Source organism: Prinia subflava, chromosome 1 (genome assembly GCF_021018805.1).
Source record: "Prinia subflava isolate CZ2003 ecotype Zambia chromosome 1, Cam_Psub_1.2, whole genome shotgun sequence".
Lineage (NCBI taxonomy): Eukaryota > Metazoa > Chordata > Aves > Passeriformes > Cisticolidae > Prinia > Prinia subflava.
The window spans coordinates 133,419,571-133,439,383 of record NC_086247.1 but is presented as its reverse complement, the minus strand read 5'-3'; the positions used below and the strand labels follow the sequence as shown (position 1 = coordinate 133,439,383).

The 19,813-nt window shown below is 38.3% G+C and overlaps 1 protein-coding gene across 1 annotated transcript in view; it reads left to right on the top strand.

Moving 5' to 3' along the window:
* The window catches only part of RSU1 (Ras suppressor protein 1), a 100,907-nt gene that overhangs the window by 9,308 nt on the left and 71,786 nt on the right, over positions 1-19,813 (top strand). Inside the window, exons 4-7 of the mRNA XM_063413054.1 lie at positions 12,556-12,676; positions 16,049-16,167; positions 17,648-17,730; positions 18,002-18,116. Of these exons, the coding sequence (XP_063269124.1) occupies positions 12,556-12,676; positions 16,049-16,167; positions 17,648-17,730; positions 18,002-18,116 (438 nt within the window). The remainder of the gene's footprint in view (positions 1-12,555; positions 12,677-16,048; positions 16,168-17,647; positions 17,731-18,001; positions 18,117-19,813) is intronic.

Sequence of the window (19,813 nt, the reverse complement as noted above, 5' to 3'; positions counted from 1 at the left end):
GGTTGTGCTGACAGGCAAAGCTTCTCTCTGGTGCTGGTTATTTACTCTGGTATCTATGTCTGAATGGCAGCTTACCTGGCACAAGGATGAAATAAGTTGGAAATGTTACTCTTTGTAAACGTCACTATTCTTTGTCTGAGATTTGTAAAATTCCTAGAACTTTTGAAATCTGACACTTTCAGCCTGCCAGTGAATCAGCTCTTCCACCCGGTGCCTTACAGATTTTAAGGTAGCTACAGGATGATCTTAGCTGAACAGGCAAGTGGCTGGGCACGTAGCAGGTGTCTCTGCCTTGTTCTGAGGAGGAGGAGGCGGACTGAAGCTGCTGCATGAAGACTTGAATCATGGTAAACGTGGCCATCTCAGACCTGAGCTTGGGGAGCGCATGTGCTTCAGCATGAGCTCCACGCTGAACAGCTGAGTAACTAACCTATGTCCTAGCTGAGTCTTAGCTGCAGATCCGCCTGGGGGAGGAAAAATACAGTAATAAGAAATGTCCAAGAAAGATGTGTTCAGGTTGACTTGAACTGTTCAAGAAAAACACAGAATGTACCATTTGCTTAAAGCAGTTTCAGTTTTCAAAATACCAGTTTAAAGATTACCATGACTGTAAGTTTGTGTTACATTGCAATAAATCTCAGCCTTCAATTAACTACTTTCTCCTAAAGTAGCCATCAGATCAGCAGGCTGCAAGTACATCCCTCTCTCAGCCAAGGGATTCTGCCAGCCTTTCTAATTGCTTTGTTTGGGTTTCTTTCATGGGAAGGTAAGACCACTGCTTGTCCTGAGAAGCAGCTCATCGAGTCTGAAGCTTACTCTTCTTTCACAAATGGATGTAGACACTTAAATAGACAGCATGCATTTTTAAAAGGCTAAATTTCAAGTTCATATTCTCATATTTGACACTGTTGACCTAATCCTTTAAGCTGTGTAATTAATTGTCATAGCAGATTGTTCTTAAAATGACTAGGAAGCTGATGGCAGTGACACTTGACATGCTACACTAAGGTCATATTAGCATCTTCTGTAGTTTTCTGCCATTTAAATGAGTGTTCTGCTAGCTTTTTTTTTTGTGTGTTTAGAGTAAATATGTCTATCTGAAAGAATAAATAAATGTAAAAAGTGAATATGCATAATTTTATGTAAACAGATTTTGTATTTTTGCCAGAAAAATATTAAAACTAAGTAAAGTTTCATTAGCAAGTATGAGGATTGCTCTATTAAATCCATCATACTGGTTAGAATAATTTTGTGGCATGGATTTTATTAGTATTTCCAGTGTGCCATTTGTGTTTCATTTATGTGTCTAAATCATTCATTATCAGAAGTACTCAAGTCCACATTGATTTTTCTGGAGGATAATAGGCTGAATTTTTTTCAGCTCTCTGGTGCTGCGCTAATGGAGTCTTCTTGAACTGCCTTTCTCTGCTCTAGGTGACTTCTGAAACAGTTGAGTCTGTCCTTTGCTGCTTGGTGAGAACTTCTTGTGCTTCAAAATCAGAAGCAAAAATCTCAGGGAAGCTAAAGAGCTGTGATTCTGCAGTCTTGTTGAACCAGGTGCTGCATAAGCCACAAAGCTGGGAAGATTCCTCTCTAGAGTCTCTGACAATCCAGTAGAAAGAAGAAGCAGAAAGTGAATATTTGTGCTTTTTCTTAGCGTAATGTAGACATAGGGGCCAGTGTCTCTGTGTGTTGTACTGGCAGTTTTTATTTCCATCATTTAGTCATTTTAAAGCTGCCTATCCAATGTTCAGCTGAGAAGCAAAATTCAAGGTAGCCTGTATAGGTTGTGTGATCCTGACGCAGGTGTTTTTTTAACCCATTGGCTACTATCAAAATAAATGCAATAGAAGTCCTAACAAATGTTTTTAAAATTGGTGGAAATTAGTGGCTGAACCATAGATACCTGCCCTTCAGTGTGGTGGATTAATTTGGGTAGATGTGACCAAGCTGTTTTTGTTCCATGTCACTTGGTGCTAGCTGAGGGACATACAGATAACATTCACCTCCTGCTCAATAGGATCCTTTATGGGACATGAATAGTGGCAGGAAATTAGGGTAGCTGTGCTAGAGGGACAGAGAGGGAGTTTGAACCACAGGACATACTATTACAGAAACCACATTTGATCAGTTTAGTCAGCCACAAATATTGTTTCTGCATCATCTGTGCAACAGTAGTAATTTTAATGGGTATTTACACCTCTGTCTTGGGTATTTCTAGGACTGCTTCGCTCAAGGTCAGGTGGAACATAACTGAAAGTCTGCAGCAGTCTTGGCCACTTGCTCATCTGGTGCCTTTGTGCAGGATGAAAGTGACCTTCAGGTGTTGGTGTCGATCTGCCTGGTCTGCAGGGCCAGCTGCCATGATTCCTCTGACACTGCTGCTCTGTGGTTCATGCTGGGGTAGCAGTGCCAGTCATGTGTTAAGGAATTTGTCATAAAAGTTCTTGAAATCAAGCTTAGAGCTGCTTTGTTCAGAGCCCTTCAGCTAGAATTCATGCTTTAATAATGGTTCTGGGGAACAGGCTGGGAATTGCGGAGTACTGAGATTCTGAGGAGCCCAGGTCAGGGAGAGGAAGGGATATCACCAGGCTTGTCTGTTTTTAATCTGTGTCTTCCCCTATATCATTTCAAGCACAATGAGGTAGAGCCCTGGGAGACAGTGTAAAATTAACCATCTGAGTCAGAATGAGGATTTTTTCCAAGCTGAAGGTAGGATTTGTCTGTCACATGTCTTGAGGGCTCATAGGGTTTGAGTGTTTGTTTGTTTGTTTGTAAATTGATTGTGCTAGAACAACAAATGCCTATCTTTGACTGGAAAACCTTTGCAGGCTGGAGTCAGCAGGTAGGCTAGGTTTCACCTTTTGGTCCCCTTGTGCCACTAGATTTGTAAGTGAGCAAGAACTGGAGTAGAACTAGCAAGAAAAAGAACTCACTTTCATAAAGAATAAATAGAGCCTAAAACTGTGGCTTATGCCTTGTCTGCTTTTTCTTAGCAGGGCAGCTTTTGTGTACTGTTTTGACATAAAGCATGAAGGGATACTGAACTTTCTGGACTTTAGATAGGTCAGCCAACTCATCGTATTCTCCAGCCACTCAAACATATTCAGAATTTCATATCCTAAGGATATGGAAAATCCTTACTTGGTATGCTGAAGATGTTTTGACAACTAAAATCCATGTACTATATTGTGAATAGGAAATGTGTTTGAAAAGATTTCAGATGCTCATTTTGTCTGTTAACCCACCCAAAAGGGCACAGAGGGGAAGATGTGACTGGAAAGCAGGCTGGGATATTAAAGGTTACTTCAGCACTGACAGCAGGTGTGATTGCTGGTTGTCATCAATATGTGTGCAACTATTACACTGTCAACCTGTTTTGTTTTCACTTATTTCAGGATGTGCAGTAAGTCTTTGTCTTGTAACTACCATGACAATTATTTGCATTACCTGCCAGTGGTGGTTAATTAATGTTGCAATCATTTGAAGAGATCTATTCAGAGATTCTGTCTTTTGAGTTGTTATCTGCTCATACCAGGAGTGTTCGTGCTACCAGTGGAAGTACCAGTACTCCGTGGTTTGTCCAGTAGAGGCCACTGTTTGAGTACATTTGGCAATTTTATTCCTGGGAAGATGCTTATGTTCCTGCTAGCTGGTAGCTATTCATCCTGCCTGGTGGGCAGCAACTTTGTTTTTGCTGTTCTTCTCAGTCTCCTTAACCTCAGGTGATCTGTGCTCACTGGCTTCACATATACTTGTGCTGCCTGTAAATGATCTCAGAAGTTTCCTGCTATTCATAGCTCACTCCTGATGATTTCTATATTCTTTTGTTCTTGTGCTGATTCCTTATCCAGTACTATGAAATGATTAAATGATGAGAGATCGGGAACTATTTTTTCTTCAAACCTTTTCTGGGTTATCTGATGTCATGTTCTCTGTCCATCTGTACATTCTTCTGATCTGCTGTCCTGTACTGTTCTGTGAGCTTTGCACTGCTTCTCCCTTGATTCTCATGTGATCCTTTACTCATCTGTGGTCCTTTCCTTTTTGTGGGGTGATCCATTAATTTTTTTGCTGCTGGTTCCCGTTTTCAGACCTGAATTTTGTTTGAGTTCACTTTGTGCTCATGTCAGAATAGCTGTGTCTCATTGATCATTGTTCTTTTGACAGCCATGTGGTCACCCTTTATCATCACTGTACATTTTGCCTTCTTTCAGCACAGCAGTTCACAACTTTTCTTTCTTTCTGCTCACACGACTTACTGCTTCTTTACTCTTCCATCTCCTAAATTGTTTTCCTCTGTGTGTGTGACAGAAGCTTGTCCTTTTGTTGCTGTTAACCCTCTTGACTGTGTCCTTGATCTTTTTTAGCATGCTGCTAAAATCTCCTGGTTTAATTTTTACATTAGGATGTCTCCTTTCTGAGTCACCTTTCTGGCTGTAGTCTATACCTGAATGTATTGGAGGTAGTCCAGAGACAGCAACACTGCATCTGCCTGTCCTGAATTCCTTCCCAGTCTAGCTGCTTTGTCTTCTCCAGTCTGCTGAAATGTGTGATGGTGTCTCCCACTGGCATTGTCTGACACTTTGCATCTTGCCTGGTATCAGGATATTTATATAACAAATCTGCTGACTTTTGGAAGGCACTACATGACCATGTACTCTTTACTCTTTGTTGCTTCTTGTATTCTCCTCTACTATGCTTCTGCCTCTGCTGCCTTCTGGTAAGTCATTCCATGCTGTTGTCCTGACACGATATACCCCAAAATGGGGCAGGTGATGTCTGCAAGGTGAGACTAGGGCTGTGTCCAAAGTGCAGGACTTGTGCCCCACGGTGTCTATCAGCTATGTGTGGGAGAGAGGCTTCAAGCTAAGCCTTTCATTTTTTTTGGCAAGTTTTGATTTGGTTTTACTTCCTGTTTCTGATGCAAGGATCTCTAATGGGAAATATCTTTATGAATGCAGTTCACAGGAGAATGTGAAAAGGAGGAAAAAGGAGATCCCTACACATATACCTTACTAAATTTGTGATGTGGGTTCTACTCAAATGTTTAGATTAAATATCTTGTTAGCTTTTTCTTTTCTTCCTGAAAAAAGACCCAAACCTTTTGTTCTGAGAAAACACAGACATATATATACATATATGTATGTTTAAAATTTTAAATATATATAATATCAACTTTGCTTCTAGGAAGCTTTGGAGGAATGAAACAGAATAATGTGTGAAAGAGCTTTGTGCTGTAATGGTGTAAGGATACGAGCAGAAAGTACCCAATTTATGTATAAATTCATTTGTCAAAGTTTGTGTTGTATGGCACCAAAGTCAGTTTTGCACTGTAAGTAAAGTGACCATACTAAAAACAACACTAGACACAAATCACTTGTCTTGAACATAATTCTTCAGAAACTTCCATTCTTCTCTTATTAAAAGGCACCTGCAAACATATTAACTCCTTTTTTAAGTCTTAATGTTTTCTGACATGTTGCTACAAATTTCTTGTGTCTTCACTTATTTCCCAGTGGTTTAAAATAGCTCTAATTTTTTTGTGGAAGCCCCATATAAATGATCATTCTCCATGTTTATATACAGGTTGTAATGGAAACTTTCTGTAAATCCTCTTGCCACATACAGACTATTTTGCAGTTGGCATTTTCGAAGGAAGTAAACATTGCAAAACTGAACTCACCTCATTAAAGACATTAATTTTGTATTACAGATTTTACTGTCTAACAAGCCAAGTAGAATTTTTTGGCTTCTAATATGGAAGGACTGAGACAAGATAGATTTGGTGTGGATTGAGGGGAAACTGGATTTAGTTTCGTGTACTTGGTTTTGTACTCTATTTTCTATGTATTCTTTTTGTTCTTTCAGTAGTCAGGTGTGTTGAAGTAACAACATTGTGTTGGGTAATGACACAGCATTTCCCTTCAGACCGCTCACCATTTGATCTTTTAACTTTTCCCATTCACGTCCTATGGCATAACCTTTGGGGTGAAATAATTGCCTGATCTTGATGTGATGATGGGCAATGTGGTAACTGGTTGCTTGTCTTGAAGTAATATCTCCTGTAGCTGGAAATGAAATATACAGTCAGCTGAAGCCTGGGGTAGAGGCACAGGGAGGACTCCGTACCATACAGACTTAAGTGGCTTTAAGTATTGGGTATGGGGAGCCCAAACTAGGAGGGAGCTTAATTCATTCCCAGTTCTGAGAACTGGAACAAGAAACACATGTGCTGACTCTGCTGTTGAGCAGTGAGTTTTTTACTGCAGCCTCTTCTGTGTGTTTAGAGGACAGGCTGGTGTCCCCACTAAGCAGAGTCAGCACAGGAGTCTGCAGTGCTGAATAGGGGAAAGACTCACCTGATCCAAGTTGCAGTGGGAAATAGTCCTGTGTGCATTTCTAAAAACATTTCAGTGGTGTAAAAAGTTAAAGCTCCAAATACTGGCTAATAAGGCAAACTGAAATAAAGAAAATTTTTTTAGACCTAGTGAAAGCAGAATTTTGTAAATAAGCACTGCTAGGCACACAAGTAGATGGACACTTCTGAGTAAGGGGCTGAAGTGCTCTTCATCTTTAAGGGTAACCTGTAGTGATTGTTCAAGGCCTGGTGTGCAGGACATCTTTGGTTAGTTCCTTTTGTAAACTGCAGAAAACATGTTAAATAGACTGAAGTAAAGAGAATATTGAGGAAGGGAAAGGTGAACTTAATGAATGAGCTTCAGATGGGTTGGTTTATCTAAAGCCAGCAACTGTGCAGTAGTGTGAAACTCTGAGAAGATTGTGCTTAAACAGTTCAAACACCTGAATGAGACTCACTGGCATTTCGTGCTACTGTTTGCCTTTGGTGGAAGCCTAATATTAAATCTCGACACTATCAACTAATGTTCTTTTGTCCTACAGAAGTTATTTCTGTTAACCATCTGCTGTTGAACTATCAACACACATAGATAATCTGAGCTGTAATAAGGGTATGTAGCCTGTGTTCTTCTACTTTTTGCATGATGTGCCTCATGGTTTCATTTTTTTCTCCTGACTTAAATACAAGACAGCAAGTGTCTTGGCTGAACTGTGCATTTCTCACAAAGCAGTTATTGAAGATGAAGATGCTGTGGTTGACTACAGTAACTCAAAAAGCTTGGCTAATACTTTGTTCTTTCTAAAATTATTTGCAGAAATGAAGAGCGTGTTTATATCCACGTTTTTACATATATATCCTTATTCACACCATTGCTTAATGCCGTTAAAAATGCTAAAAAGCATCAGATTTTTGTGATCTGTTTTGGTGTGGTTTCAGTTCTTTGCAGTTAGGGGATGGGGTTTTAACATAGTAATGCCTTCTGAACCTCAATCCCTGGCTTTTAGTATTTCTTTCCAAACTCCACATCTTAAGCTCTCTTCTTAGAAAAGAACAGATTTGTCCTTTCTCTTCACTAGATGTCACTTGATTCCCAGTGTCTTCTCAGTCTTTCTTATACTCACTGCTGTTCTCCTTAGACTTTGGCTTCTAAATGAAAACTGTTTATTGACAAATTGCTTTGTTAGCACAGTAGCACATCAATGAGCTATGGTATAATTTAAACATGTTCATAAGAACAGTTTCATATCTGAGGTGCTTCTGTGGATAATTGAAATAAAAAAACCATGCTGTTTTCTGGAAAGAGTGGAAGATTAAAGAGATGAGTTTGTTTTTAATGTTTTTAGTGTGAGCAAGATTAATATCCATCTTTGGAAGAGCGAAGGGAGGGCAAAAGGGGAAACTTGAACTACACAGTGTGTAAATTAAGTACTGTATGCTTCAGTTGGGATCAGGATTCTCTCCAGTTAGCTGCCAAGTATGATATCAGCATGCCTATGAATATTTAAAATGAAAACTGTTGTGTTCTCCCTCTGCTAATTCCTCCTTCATTTTGGTGAAGCTGATTGCTTCTTTTTCTGTATAACAGAACCCTTGTCAAATTAATCTAAACATGACTCTAGCTCTCTGAGTACAGTTATATTGGATGCACAGAATGCATTATATATTTAGTATTCTAAATTCTTCCTCCCCCATGAAATGTGAGTAACATTTCATGTCTTTATGACCTTTACACTAAGGGATCCTTACTCATGAAAGCTTCCTGTTGACGCTAACTGGATTAGCAAGTCCATAGAACTAAGTTTATTATATTGTATAGCCCTCAGGTTTTACTTTAGTCTTAAAAAGTAGGTTCTTGTTCTTGGCAAGAAGTCTCTGCTTGGGATCCACAGTGGACTGTTCAGACTCTGAAAGGTCTGTATTGAGTTCTCTTTGCTCTGTATGACTCTTGACCAGCTTTCCAGTGGAACAGTTTAATGAGAAACTGGCATAGTCGTATAAATCTCTTCTATGTCAGGTACTGCTATTTTAATAGCTCCTTTGGATAAATATTCCCTTAGAACCTGTAAAGGTTTGGAGTACTACTGAACATCATGTTCCTATGTACTGCAAAATTACTTTGTTAAGTAAAGAAACATTAAAAAAAAACAAACCAGGGATTCTGCAGCTATTCAAAGTTTCTAAGGATGTGATTGCCAAAGGAATTAATCTTACTTTAAAAAATTAAAATTCTCATTTCTCTTGATATCTGATTCAAAAAACATTGACTTCAGCTGGAGGTTTTCTGTAGCCTTTGGGTCATATTTATGGAGAAGATCGCAAGCCTATTCATGCACAATTTTATGCATAATCGGGTATTACAGATAACATTTTCCAAGCAGCAGTGGGACAATGTTTATTTTGAATATTCAGTGTTAAGGTTTAAATGAACTGAAATGTTTAATGCAGTTTATGTACCATGTGTTCTTCTCATGGAGACTTACATTTACTAAATCATTTCTCTTATTCAGTTGGGTAGTATATTGACCCTTCTAGTTTTATTCCTCTGAAGTTCCTTATCTAAAATGTTTTTTATTTTAGGAAAAAGGAAATTCTGATACAGATCTTTTTTACCAAGAGTGTATTCAGAAATGTTTAATTTAGTGTCTTTATTAAACAAACAAACAAAAAAGCAGACTATATTTCATCTTTTAGATTAAAGGAAATGGAGACTTAATTTTGCAAACACCTGAATTTGTTCACTTTTGAAATCGTGAGGATTGCTGTTGTTTCCCAGGGCTTTACAGATGTTTGAGAGAAATAATCTTGGTGACTGTTTTCAGAAATAGTGACTTTTTGAAGCCTGTGCATTTTCAGCTGTGTGAAGGGCCCTACCACCACAGTAGGAATTGTATTGAGGCCTGTTTGAATGGCAAAAGAGTTACTGACTGGAACTGGAGGGAAAATAATAAACTTCATTTTCTTCTTTTCCATTGCTTGTCCTCTTTGTCCTTTGTCAGAGGTTGGGTATAGAAAAAGAGACAGATTTGCATGTCAGTTCTAGGTAGTGGTATGAGAACCTCCTTCTGCTTTATGGGAAAGGGTTACATCTGAGATGTGATTCCAAGCTGCTGTCACTGATCTGGATGTTTTTAGTGAGTTGTTCTGCAAGGTCAGTAGCTATCCTGCATGAAAGGTCCTTCTAGCCTGGTGCCTGCTCTCCAACTGAGGGCAACATCAGACAGATCCAGTGAAGATCATGTCTGGTATTGGCTTCTGGCTCTCAGTGCTGAAAGAGAGCTAAGGCCCAGATCCGGAGTACTCTAGGCATGAAGTTACATAGGCATTGAATAGTAGCATTTAATCCTTCTTGTCTATTTTTTGGAAATAATTTTGTTAATTTTTAAAAAGCTGCTGGTTGTATCGGAATAAAATGTAATAACTTGCCTCAAGTATACTTGATAAGAACTTGATGTTTTAGTGCCTCAAGAATTGCCACTAACTTCAGGACAAAAAGAGCATACATGCTTTGAAGTATAACAAGTTGCCAATCCTTATTTCCAGAAACATGAACAAAGTCCTCTAATTCTTTGTGGGCAGCCTGTAGACCCTGTCTTTCACTGTCAACCAACTTTTGAAATGAAGGTGAAGTCTACAGCTGTCATAGTGTATCACTGTATGCAGTTTCCAATATTGAACGAGGGGAAGCTGTTCCTGGTCTTGTGAAGTGAAACTTAATATGAATGGGGCTTCATGATGTGACTGAGGCTTCGCAGGAGAACACAAAGGCACACTGGGTTGCCAGATTTTACTAGCATTGGCTGAGGGGGAGTTGTTAATGACACTGGGCAGCAGATGGTCTTAGAAGAGTTGTTAAGACACATCAGATCGTACTGTAAATACGTGGGTGAATAGAACCAGGATGCTGACAGTTCACTCACACAGCTCATCATGAGAGGGAGACTTGAGTGGAATTCAGTTATTGCCAGAACATGAATGTCTTGGGATTTGGCAGTCTGCTATGTATCTGGGAAGAGTTTTGCAGCATTGTAGTGGGATGGTAGTCAGGCTGTGTGAAGTCTGAAATACAGAGCATGATATGCCTAGTCAGCCTTGCTTGATTACCACTGATCTCTAGACCTGAAGGTACTGATCCTGTGTACTGATCCTGTGCAGTTTAGCTACAAGATCAGTACAGGAGTTAAATTCATTCTTCTGATTTTCATTGAATACAAGAGAGAATTCATTTATATTACAAATGAATCTGAATTGTTGAACCAGAAATTAAACTATTACAGGAAAAAGTCCTTTCTTCCTACCTCAAACCTGGTGTTGACCTACTCTTTTGTTTTTCCTTCTCACGAAATACCTCCAGGCATTCCATTCAAACTCAGAAAGTACAGTTGTGGATTGGGGCTTTTCATTTTGATTTAACAGGGTAGGACACAAAAGCATTTCATTTAAATCCTTTGCTAAATATTTAGCCTTTTTCTCATCTCAGTCTGCTTACCAATGCAGCTTTTAGTGTATTTTGAAGAAAATAATGATAGAAAGTATCCAAAATGTCATTCACAACATGAAATACAGTATTTGAAGATTAAACAGATATGTCAGGAGACAATGATATATCTGTATTGTCTTTCTATTGTTAAAGCTTTGACTACACTAAAACCTGTGTTTTCTAGTACTTCTGATTCCTAGTCTTCATAAATGCAATGTCTGAGAAGATCAGAAACATGATTTGCCTGTCTGTTGCATCTCATCAAAGTCAAATTATGAAGTCTAATTTGTGAAAGGAAAATATTTTAATACTGGTAATTACTTTTCTGGTGAAATATTGAGGCTGGAAACAGCTGGATGATGTCAATTAAAATCCTTAGTTAACTTCTGTTAGGGAATAATTTAAAACAGCAGTAGTAGAGAAATACCCTTTAGTCTGTGAATGAATATAATTCTTGCTATCATTAAATGACAGATAAGTATGGACTAGTTGGAAAATACCTCTAAGGGAGGTCTTTTAAATGTTCAGATTTGCCTTAATGACTTTATATAAAAGTCTTCAAAAAACCTCCTGCAATGAATGTGGCCCTCAACAGTAATATTTATGTAGTGTAATTAGAGTCTTTGTTAGGGATCCCATTATTGTTCACAGTGTAATTAGACTTACAATGTAGTAAATGTGACATACTGTGATGTTCTGCTTTGTAAACATTATTGACTCCATTTTAAGACTGAGATTGCCTCATACCAACAAATTAAAAAAAATCATAGCCTCATAAAACCTTCTAATTATTTAGATGAGCACTCTGTGGGTTCCTGATGCAAAGTTGAGGCTGAACCAAGGTGAATATTGAGCACAGGTGCAAGCTTCAGTGCAGGTGACTTGCCAACCTCCTTTACACCTCAGCTGGCTGCTTAAATCTCACTAAGCTTAAGGAGGAAAGAGATGCAAATCTGAATAGCTTTTAAACTTCATTAGCACAGTCGTTTGTATTGTGTTTCTGCCTTATAGTTCATGTTTCTAGATAGTAACAACCAGCTATTGATCTGTTGGTAATCCACTGTAGCCATGTATGTATTGATCAGTTACGCTATTACTCATGGGAGGTAACTGAAAATGGGCCTGGCTAAACAGTTCTAGGGCTGAATTTAATTTTTTTGTAAATTTTATTGTATCTTAAATGACCAAGAATTTGGATACTAAATTGTTTAAGCAGTAAGTGGAATGGCCCATTGCTAAAAATGAGGGATTATTTTATGTTTATTGTTAAAGACCTTTAGTACAACTGCTGTCTTGGTGTAACTACTTGCATCATTAATGTTTTTTCCACTCAAATAATGACATGATCCAAGTCTCTCAGGCTCTGCTCTTTTGAGATCTGTGTGTACTACATGAATTGAGAGGACAGCCTGCTTCTCTTAGTCTGTAAGAGCACTTGTCCTTGTTTCCCTCTCTCTCCAGTGGTCTTTGTTAGTCAGAATATCTTACAGCTCTGGTAGTAATTTTTGCAGAGTACAAAATGAGTGCTCTCAGCAATGAGAACAGGTTCTAGATAGGAGGCTTTTTGGATATGAACTTTGCTTTTATTGGAATAATGAGATGCTTTCTGTACTGCAGCCACTGTACAAACAGTCCAAGCACCAGGTGCTGGTAAAGCACCTGCAGCCTGGGTAGCTTGCTCTGATTGCAGTCTCACATTGTGAAAACTTTCCCACAGCTGTGCCAGCAAACATCGCAGACCTGAGAAACATAGAAGTGCTCAACTTTTTCAACAACCAGATCGAGGAGCTGCCTACACAGATAAGCAGCCTTCAGAAGCTCAAACACCTGAACCTTGGGTGCGTATCTTAATGCAAAACTTTGCTGTAATAGAGCTGTTACCAAATGTCATGGCAGCTGAACCTGTAACTTCTTATTTTTTGATGGTAAAGTTTCTTATTGAAAGTGGTTTTGAGGATAACCTGAGAATTACAGCTTCAGAGTGTTCAGTTAATGTCCTGGATAAACAGAAACTTAAATGATCAAGCACTTACTCTGATATACTGATAATTTAAGGACAGCAGCAACTCACAGTCATTGAATACTGTACTCAAACTGAACAATTACTGACTTTTACTTCCCTAGCGACTGGCTCTTAATTCTGTGGTTACTGCATAAGAATCAAGGTCTGTTTCCTGTTCTTATTTGAAAAAAATATCCATGTTAATTTAGGACTTTAATTTCAGATTTTCAAATTTGGGTTTATAGACATTTCAGTTTATATTAAACCTGTAAAAGCATGTATGAGATGTGGTGTGCATTTAGTTCAAAGAGCTAGTATTGGCTGAATTTGTGCCAGGGGTGTTTCTGTTAAGTGTTCAGATTCTATATTCTGGTAGATCTGGTGATACTTTATAATAACTACAGTTGCAGAGGGCTTTCTTGAATTATTAAGAAAACAAATGTGAAGCATAAGACCTTCTTAAAATTAAATGGGCATATTAAAGTGTAACTATTTAGGAAAGCGTTGGTAGGCATAAGCTTTAGTATTATAGGCTTCTCATAGAAAGAATGTTTGCATTTTATAAATTCCAACTTCTGAACAACTTAAGCTGAGCTTTTTTTATGCTTCAGTATACCAGATGATTTTGGCTAGGCACTGTGTACTCTGCTTTAGATACTTTTGTAAAGTGCTGATAATTGAATTGTGTCTTGAACTGTTAGAATGCCAATAAACATTTTAATGATGATCTATGTTCCCTGGTCTTTTTTTTGATCACAGTAGATCTCTAGCTTTCCTTAATATCTGTTTCAACCTCTGAATCAATTTTCAGAGCAAAAATTAATCAGGATTCCTTGTATTTTTGGGGTTAGAGCCATATTTTTGGAATGGCATATAGAGGTGTTGCAGTGTATGAAGGACCATTGTTAATATAGTTCAAATACTAGTCTGCATTAATGAAAAAAATGTCATGCAAAAGACCACTTGGTGTTTGGAACAACAGACGTTCAGGCCTGGAACCACATTTGCCACATTCATGTATCATGTGGCGTAAGTTCTTAGAGATTAAATTCTCTTTCTTCTTTATCTTCTCCTTACACATGGTGTTCCAGGCACAGGATTTACCACCCAGTCTTAGCTTTGCACAATGGGTTCTGCTGTAGACATCCTTGGAGGCAGTGACAAGGACACTGTTTTGCTCTGTTAGGTTTTTCAGGAGACAGCCCAGAAACCCTCTTTTCATCTGCAGTTCACATGTTAGAGGGCTTCAGAAGACCCTTCTAGGGGAGAGAGGAACCTTGAATAAGAGCAGAGATTATTTTTGGGAGAGATTTGGCATGGAAGGGTCAAGTGGTGTGGAAAGAGGGAAGCTGTACTGCTGCACAGAAAGCTTAAAATGTAACATTTGGAAGGTAGGTGAGACAAGCTGGGTGTTTGAACTTCTGCAGGGATGAATGGTGCTGGGCAGCAACTTTGAGCTGGTTCTCTGTCCCTCCAAAGAATAGATACCATTCTACCTCTTGTCAGTAGGAGAACACTCTTTCCCCCCCTCTCCCTTGTTTGCAAAAGTGAAGGCCACTAGGGCAACTTGGTAAAAAGCCCTTTTCACTAGCAGAAAATGAGCTGCTTTCTTTAGTCCTGTTTTATATAAAGACCAGTTTTTAAAACAGTAACAATTCTGCAGTAGCAATAGTGGAGAATGCCTTTCTGTGTTTTAACTGCTAATACTACAGCAGCAAGATTAATTGTATGCCCATGATGGGACTTCTTACTGGGGATGAGAAGGAAGAAGGATTTTGTCTAGATTTAGTTACAGAGAGCTAGAGGTTCTGATTTGGTTGGGGCTGACTTCTGCAAAAGGTATAAGGAAAGGTGAGGTTATTTTCTGAGTTTGTGAAAGAAGTAGTATATGTGCTTCTGCTGTCTTTGCTCACATGGTTATAGGGTCTTTCTTATTTTTGGTTGCACAACCTGGTCAGTACTTTGACTAGAGTTTTTATAGTTTTAAGTGTCAAATATTCATACATTCACATAACATCTCCTCTTGACTTCAGTTGTGACTGTTGTTTATCACTTTTGCATCAAAAGAGAATCAAGTTCAGTATGTTTAGAGACAACATCTGAAAGGTCATGTTGTTTCCAGTCTTCACATAAGAATAAAATCCTGTTCTTGACAGTAGCTACCTGTACAGGCTCTCTCTGAAGATGTCCCTCTTCTCTGTTCTGCTTTCAAACCTGGGTGACAACTGAAACAGGATCCATACACACCAGGTATATATTTTCTGCAATAGGGACAGTATGAATAAGAAGCTGGTAGGTAGTTTTTTTCTGTTCATGTGATAAACAGCCATACACAAACTGTTCATACACAAACAGTAAGGTTCTATGAAGATATCTCTAGCCAGCCATGGGCCTGCCTTCATTGTTGCAGTAGCTCTAGTGATTATCTGGATCAACCTGTTCAAGCTCTTTGAGGTCAGAGGAAAGTTACCATTTTCTCTACTTGTCTGCTCCAGGGTATCAGAGAAATCTCTTCTTTCTGTTACATGTCCTCATGGTTTTCTAACTGTTGCCAGTGGGAACTGCTGTCTTAAACCCTCTTAAGACTGGCTGATTGAGCTATATTGAGATTAAGCCTCATCAGTCACAGGACTGACATTTTATTTGCTTCATGCTCCATGTGCATCAATAGTTCTGTAGTGACACAGATTTCCTGTTAAGAAGAGGTTTCAGCAGCAGTTATCAATGAACATAAATACTGTGCACTTGAGGTATTCCCCTTTGTGTTTGGTATCATGGTGAAGAACTATATGGCAGAGTGAAAAATGGTCAACATGATGTGCAAAAGGGTAATTTGTAGTTTAGCCAGAATTCATGTACCGAGGACCAGCTTTCTCCATGGAATGCTGTTAAAGCTGAGCATGGCATTGTGACACCTCTCTTCCTTGTGCTTTATTTTTGGGTGTGGCTGCTGATCGACATAACAGACACTTGGGAGTGCATGAGTTTTTGAGTATATTTATGGGAATGAGAGGTTATAAAAACGTCTCCAATGCAAACAACTTGCTCAGTATCTTGAAGTGTCAAACCCTCTTCAATAGAAGAAGAAATCTTGGCATAGCTTACATTTTTTAAGGAAAAAAAACCAAACAAAATCCATGTGACCTGTATTATTCCTGTTAGGTGAAGTGAATGTGATCTGATATTCTTTTTTTCTCTTTACCTACAGCATGAACAGGTTGAACACCTTGCCAAGGGGATTTGGCTCTTTACCAGCTCTAGAAGTTCTTGACTTGACTTACAACAACTTAAATGAAAATTCCCTACCAGGAAACTTCTTCTATCTGAGTAAGAAACTTTTCTAAAAATTTTACAAATCTTCAGGATATGGTACTTTTCTGTCTACAGTTGAAATTTATTTGATGCAGGCCAAAATACGACATATTTTTTCCTAATATTTATGTTTTTCTTTTAATATATCTTGAATATTTCTACATAAAATGGCAACATTTAACACAGATATACTGTTGTCTGACACCTTTGGACATGAGAAGACTTGCTTAGTAATGGCATATTAGTTTTCTTCTGAGTAGTGCTTCCTTGGGTCCCATAATCAGTTAAAACGTCATGGAGGGGGTTGCAAACCTCAGGGAAAAGTAAACCATTTTGCAACACAATTGTTGTGAATTGAGTCTGAAAACAAACGTATTCTTGGTGGTTCATTACTAAAATAGTTTTAACAGCATGTGGGTGTGGAGGTGTCCAGTGCGTTGAAACATATGCTAAGGTTACAAAGCTTGGCAGAGGAATGGTAGAGCTAAGCTGACCTTTGCATATGTTAAAAATACATACCCAGAGAGTTGACAGAAAGGTATTGTAATGCATATGTGCAAAAGAGCTGCATTATGGTTGCCTGAGCAACTTGAATTCTGGCACTTTCTGGATTTCAGTGATTCTGCTTTTCCGTGTACTGTGCTGAAGTGGCTTCAGGATCAGTTCATTCAGCATCAAAGTGACAGGCAAGGGGAGAGAAAGGAGTGCTGCTCTCTGAGGGATGTTGTGATTCTAACCTGGCACAGGGAAATCTTTAAGTCAGCATTATTAAAAATGGTCACATTTAGTGAAATGAGAAGAGGAGGAGTGAACTACGTAAGACAAATGGGATCTCCTCTGGTGGGAAGGAGAGGTTCTGCTGATCTGACCACCTTCTCTCCTGCTGCACCTGACAGTTCTTTGTGAGTCTCCGTTTTAATTCCTTTTTCCAACTGTTTGCTTGTTCAATAATAGCAAGCTGCATAGTTGTGCTGGGTCCTCTTTTTTTGATGAATTTCATTGAGACTTCGCATGGAAATTACAAATTATACTGTTTGAGTCTTCTGTATTTCATGTCAGGTCTCTTCCCCAGTGTGGTTTCTGTAGAGTTAAACATAGTTGTATATTTGTTGGAAAAACTCAGAATTTTTTTTTAATGTTTATTTAGGATGCAAATTGATGTAATAAATAGGAATTGGGGGTAATAAAGAGTAATGACTGTATTCTCATATCTGAGCATTCAGGCTATTTGCCAGAATCTGCCAGAGTCTACTGTTGCAGAAATTGTTAATTGTGCTAGTCCTTTTGAATATAGATGTTTTCCTGAACTCACCAACAATATAATAAGCCAGTAAATCTAAGTTTGACCTGCTTGTTATTATTGTGAGCCCTGGGTATGTCAAAGGCTTTTCACCAAGTCAGAGTCATTAATCAAACCTGACTCCTTCTTATTGATTAGACCTCAAATGGTTGGGTTATATGCCACCCTGTTTATATATTGCTATTTAATTTGCAGCCACCCTTCGTGCACTCTATCTAAGTGACAACGATTTTGAAATCCTGCCGCCAGATATTGGGAAGCTCACAAAGTTGCAGATAGTAAGTAATTTATCTAAATTCTTGGAAAATCAATTCACTTTTGCAACACTTGTAGGAATAGAATCCAGTCAATTTGAGGAGTAGTAGGGTAGGTTTGCAGGAATAGACCACTACACCTGGAACTGTTTCTTGTTTACCAGAAGACACTTGTAAATAAATTGAAAGAATTGAGCATTCAGGAGAAAACTGGGGACAGAGGGAGTAGAGTTCTCTTTTGGGCTGCTTTATGGTAACCTAAAATCATTCTGACTGAATTTATATTTGCTCTTAGCTGAGTCTTAGAGACAATGACCTGATATCACTGCCTAAAGAAATTGGTGAGCTCACCCAGCTTAAGGAACTGCATATCCAAGGAAATCGTCTTACTGTGCTGCCCCCAGAACTGGGTAAGATTATGGATGATCATTTATTTATTTGACTAATAATGATGATGAACTGTATTTCCTCTGAAATGATTATGCTTAAGTCGTCATATATGCTAATATTTACTTTCCCCTGAGAAAAACTCACTTTTTCACTCCTCCTGGATATGCAGGAGGAGCCAGAAGATGATGTATGCTTTGTTTGATTGTTTTATTACATGTTGCGTTTTTCTTGCGTATTAGTACACCTGATTGCCAATTTGTATATAGCACCTTATATAATGTATCATAAATACTGGTCAGCAAACCCATTCTTATCTCTCACTGGGTTTTGAGAACACTCTTTAGATTAGCCAAAATTATGTTAAGCAAAAATGACAATAGTATAAGTGGCTTCTTAGTGATTGTGCCTATACAAAGTGGAAGTTTGATCAAGTAGAGTGAAAAATAGCTAAATGAGAGGATTTTTTTGTTTTTCAATTTGATAGCCTATCTTTTTTAGGGAGCTGACAGTTCTTTTCATCAACCAGTTCCATTGCTTTAAGTTAATTTGAATTTGTGATACTGTACATTTGAATACAGTTGTAGGTGGGTTCTCTCAACCTATGAGGTAAGAATTCTTCTTTGAAACTTAAGTATTGATTTTGCTGAATTTGCAATGCAGTACTTCATTTTGTGTGAGGGGCATGGTTCCTGTTTGCCCCAAGCCAGAAATTGGTTTCTTAACATTTGATCTTGAAATTTTCAAAAATATTTTCATTGGGAATAATGTAGTTGTGTCAATTACCTGTTTCTGAAACATCTGTTAAACAGGGTCTATTCCTTGTTTCTTGTTATTGTGGACTGTTACATGGGAAAGCTTCTTTGTTTTTACTGGTACCTTCCACATAATAGTTCCCAAAGCTCAGAAAGATAGGGACAGAAGTTAGTATGATAAAGTAAAATCACTTGCTTTCACAAGAACTTGCTTTCACCCATTGACCCTGTGTACTTTAATGTGGCAGTCTGCAATGAATGCTTTTTGTTTTATAGAGCAACATGCTTTTCTTCTGTGAATTGGGGAAGGTATTTGCTTTGACTCTTATTTGTTTGCCCACTCTGGGGTTTTTTGACTTTTTCTCACACCACTAGTGGATGAAAGTTGCTCTCTTTTCTTCAGTTTCAGATGTTTGTCTTGACACAGGTGTACTTTTTTTAGGTTAGGGTCAAAGTCATATTTATAGATCAATTCTCTCAACAGCAACAACATTTCAGAAGCATGTAGTGTCTGTAAATGCACTTTTCTGTAGCTTCCTAAATTACAGCTTTTGGGGTTTTTTCAGAAGTGAGTGAATGGTGCACTGAGTCTAACCATTTTCTCTGGCTAATTAGATATTGTAAACGTGCTGCTGCCTTAAACCTATAGCAACAGATCACCATTAAATGGTTTTACTATCAAAATCCATCCCAAATGGAAATGTTTGAAACAAAATTCTCAATATTTATTTTGTACTGACCTGCCCAAGGAAAATCCTTTTCCTCTAAGCATTTCTTTGCATTTTGGAACAATATCACAATCTGGTTAAAAAAGGACTTGTAATTTTGCCCCAGTAGATAAAGGTGAGGTTCGCTGACACAGCTAAGTCCTTGTTACCTCTGTTCTTTATTACTCAAAAGGTAATTTGTAAATTCTACTTTTCTTTTCATGTATTAATTGATCAGTGTTTCATTTTATGGTCTTA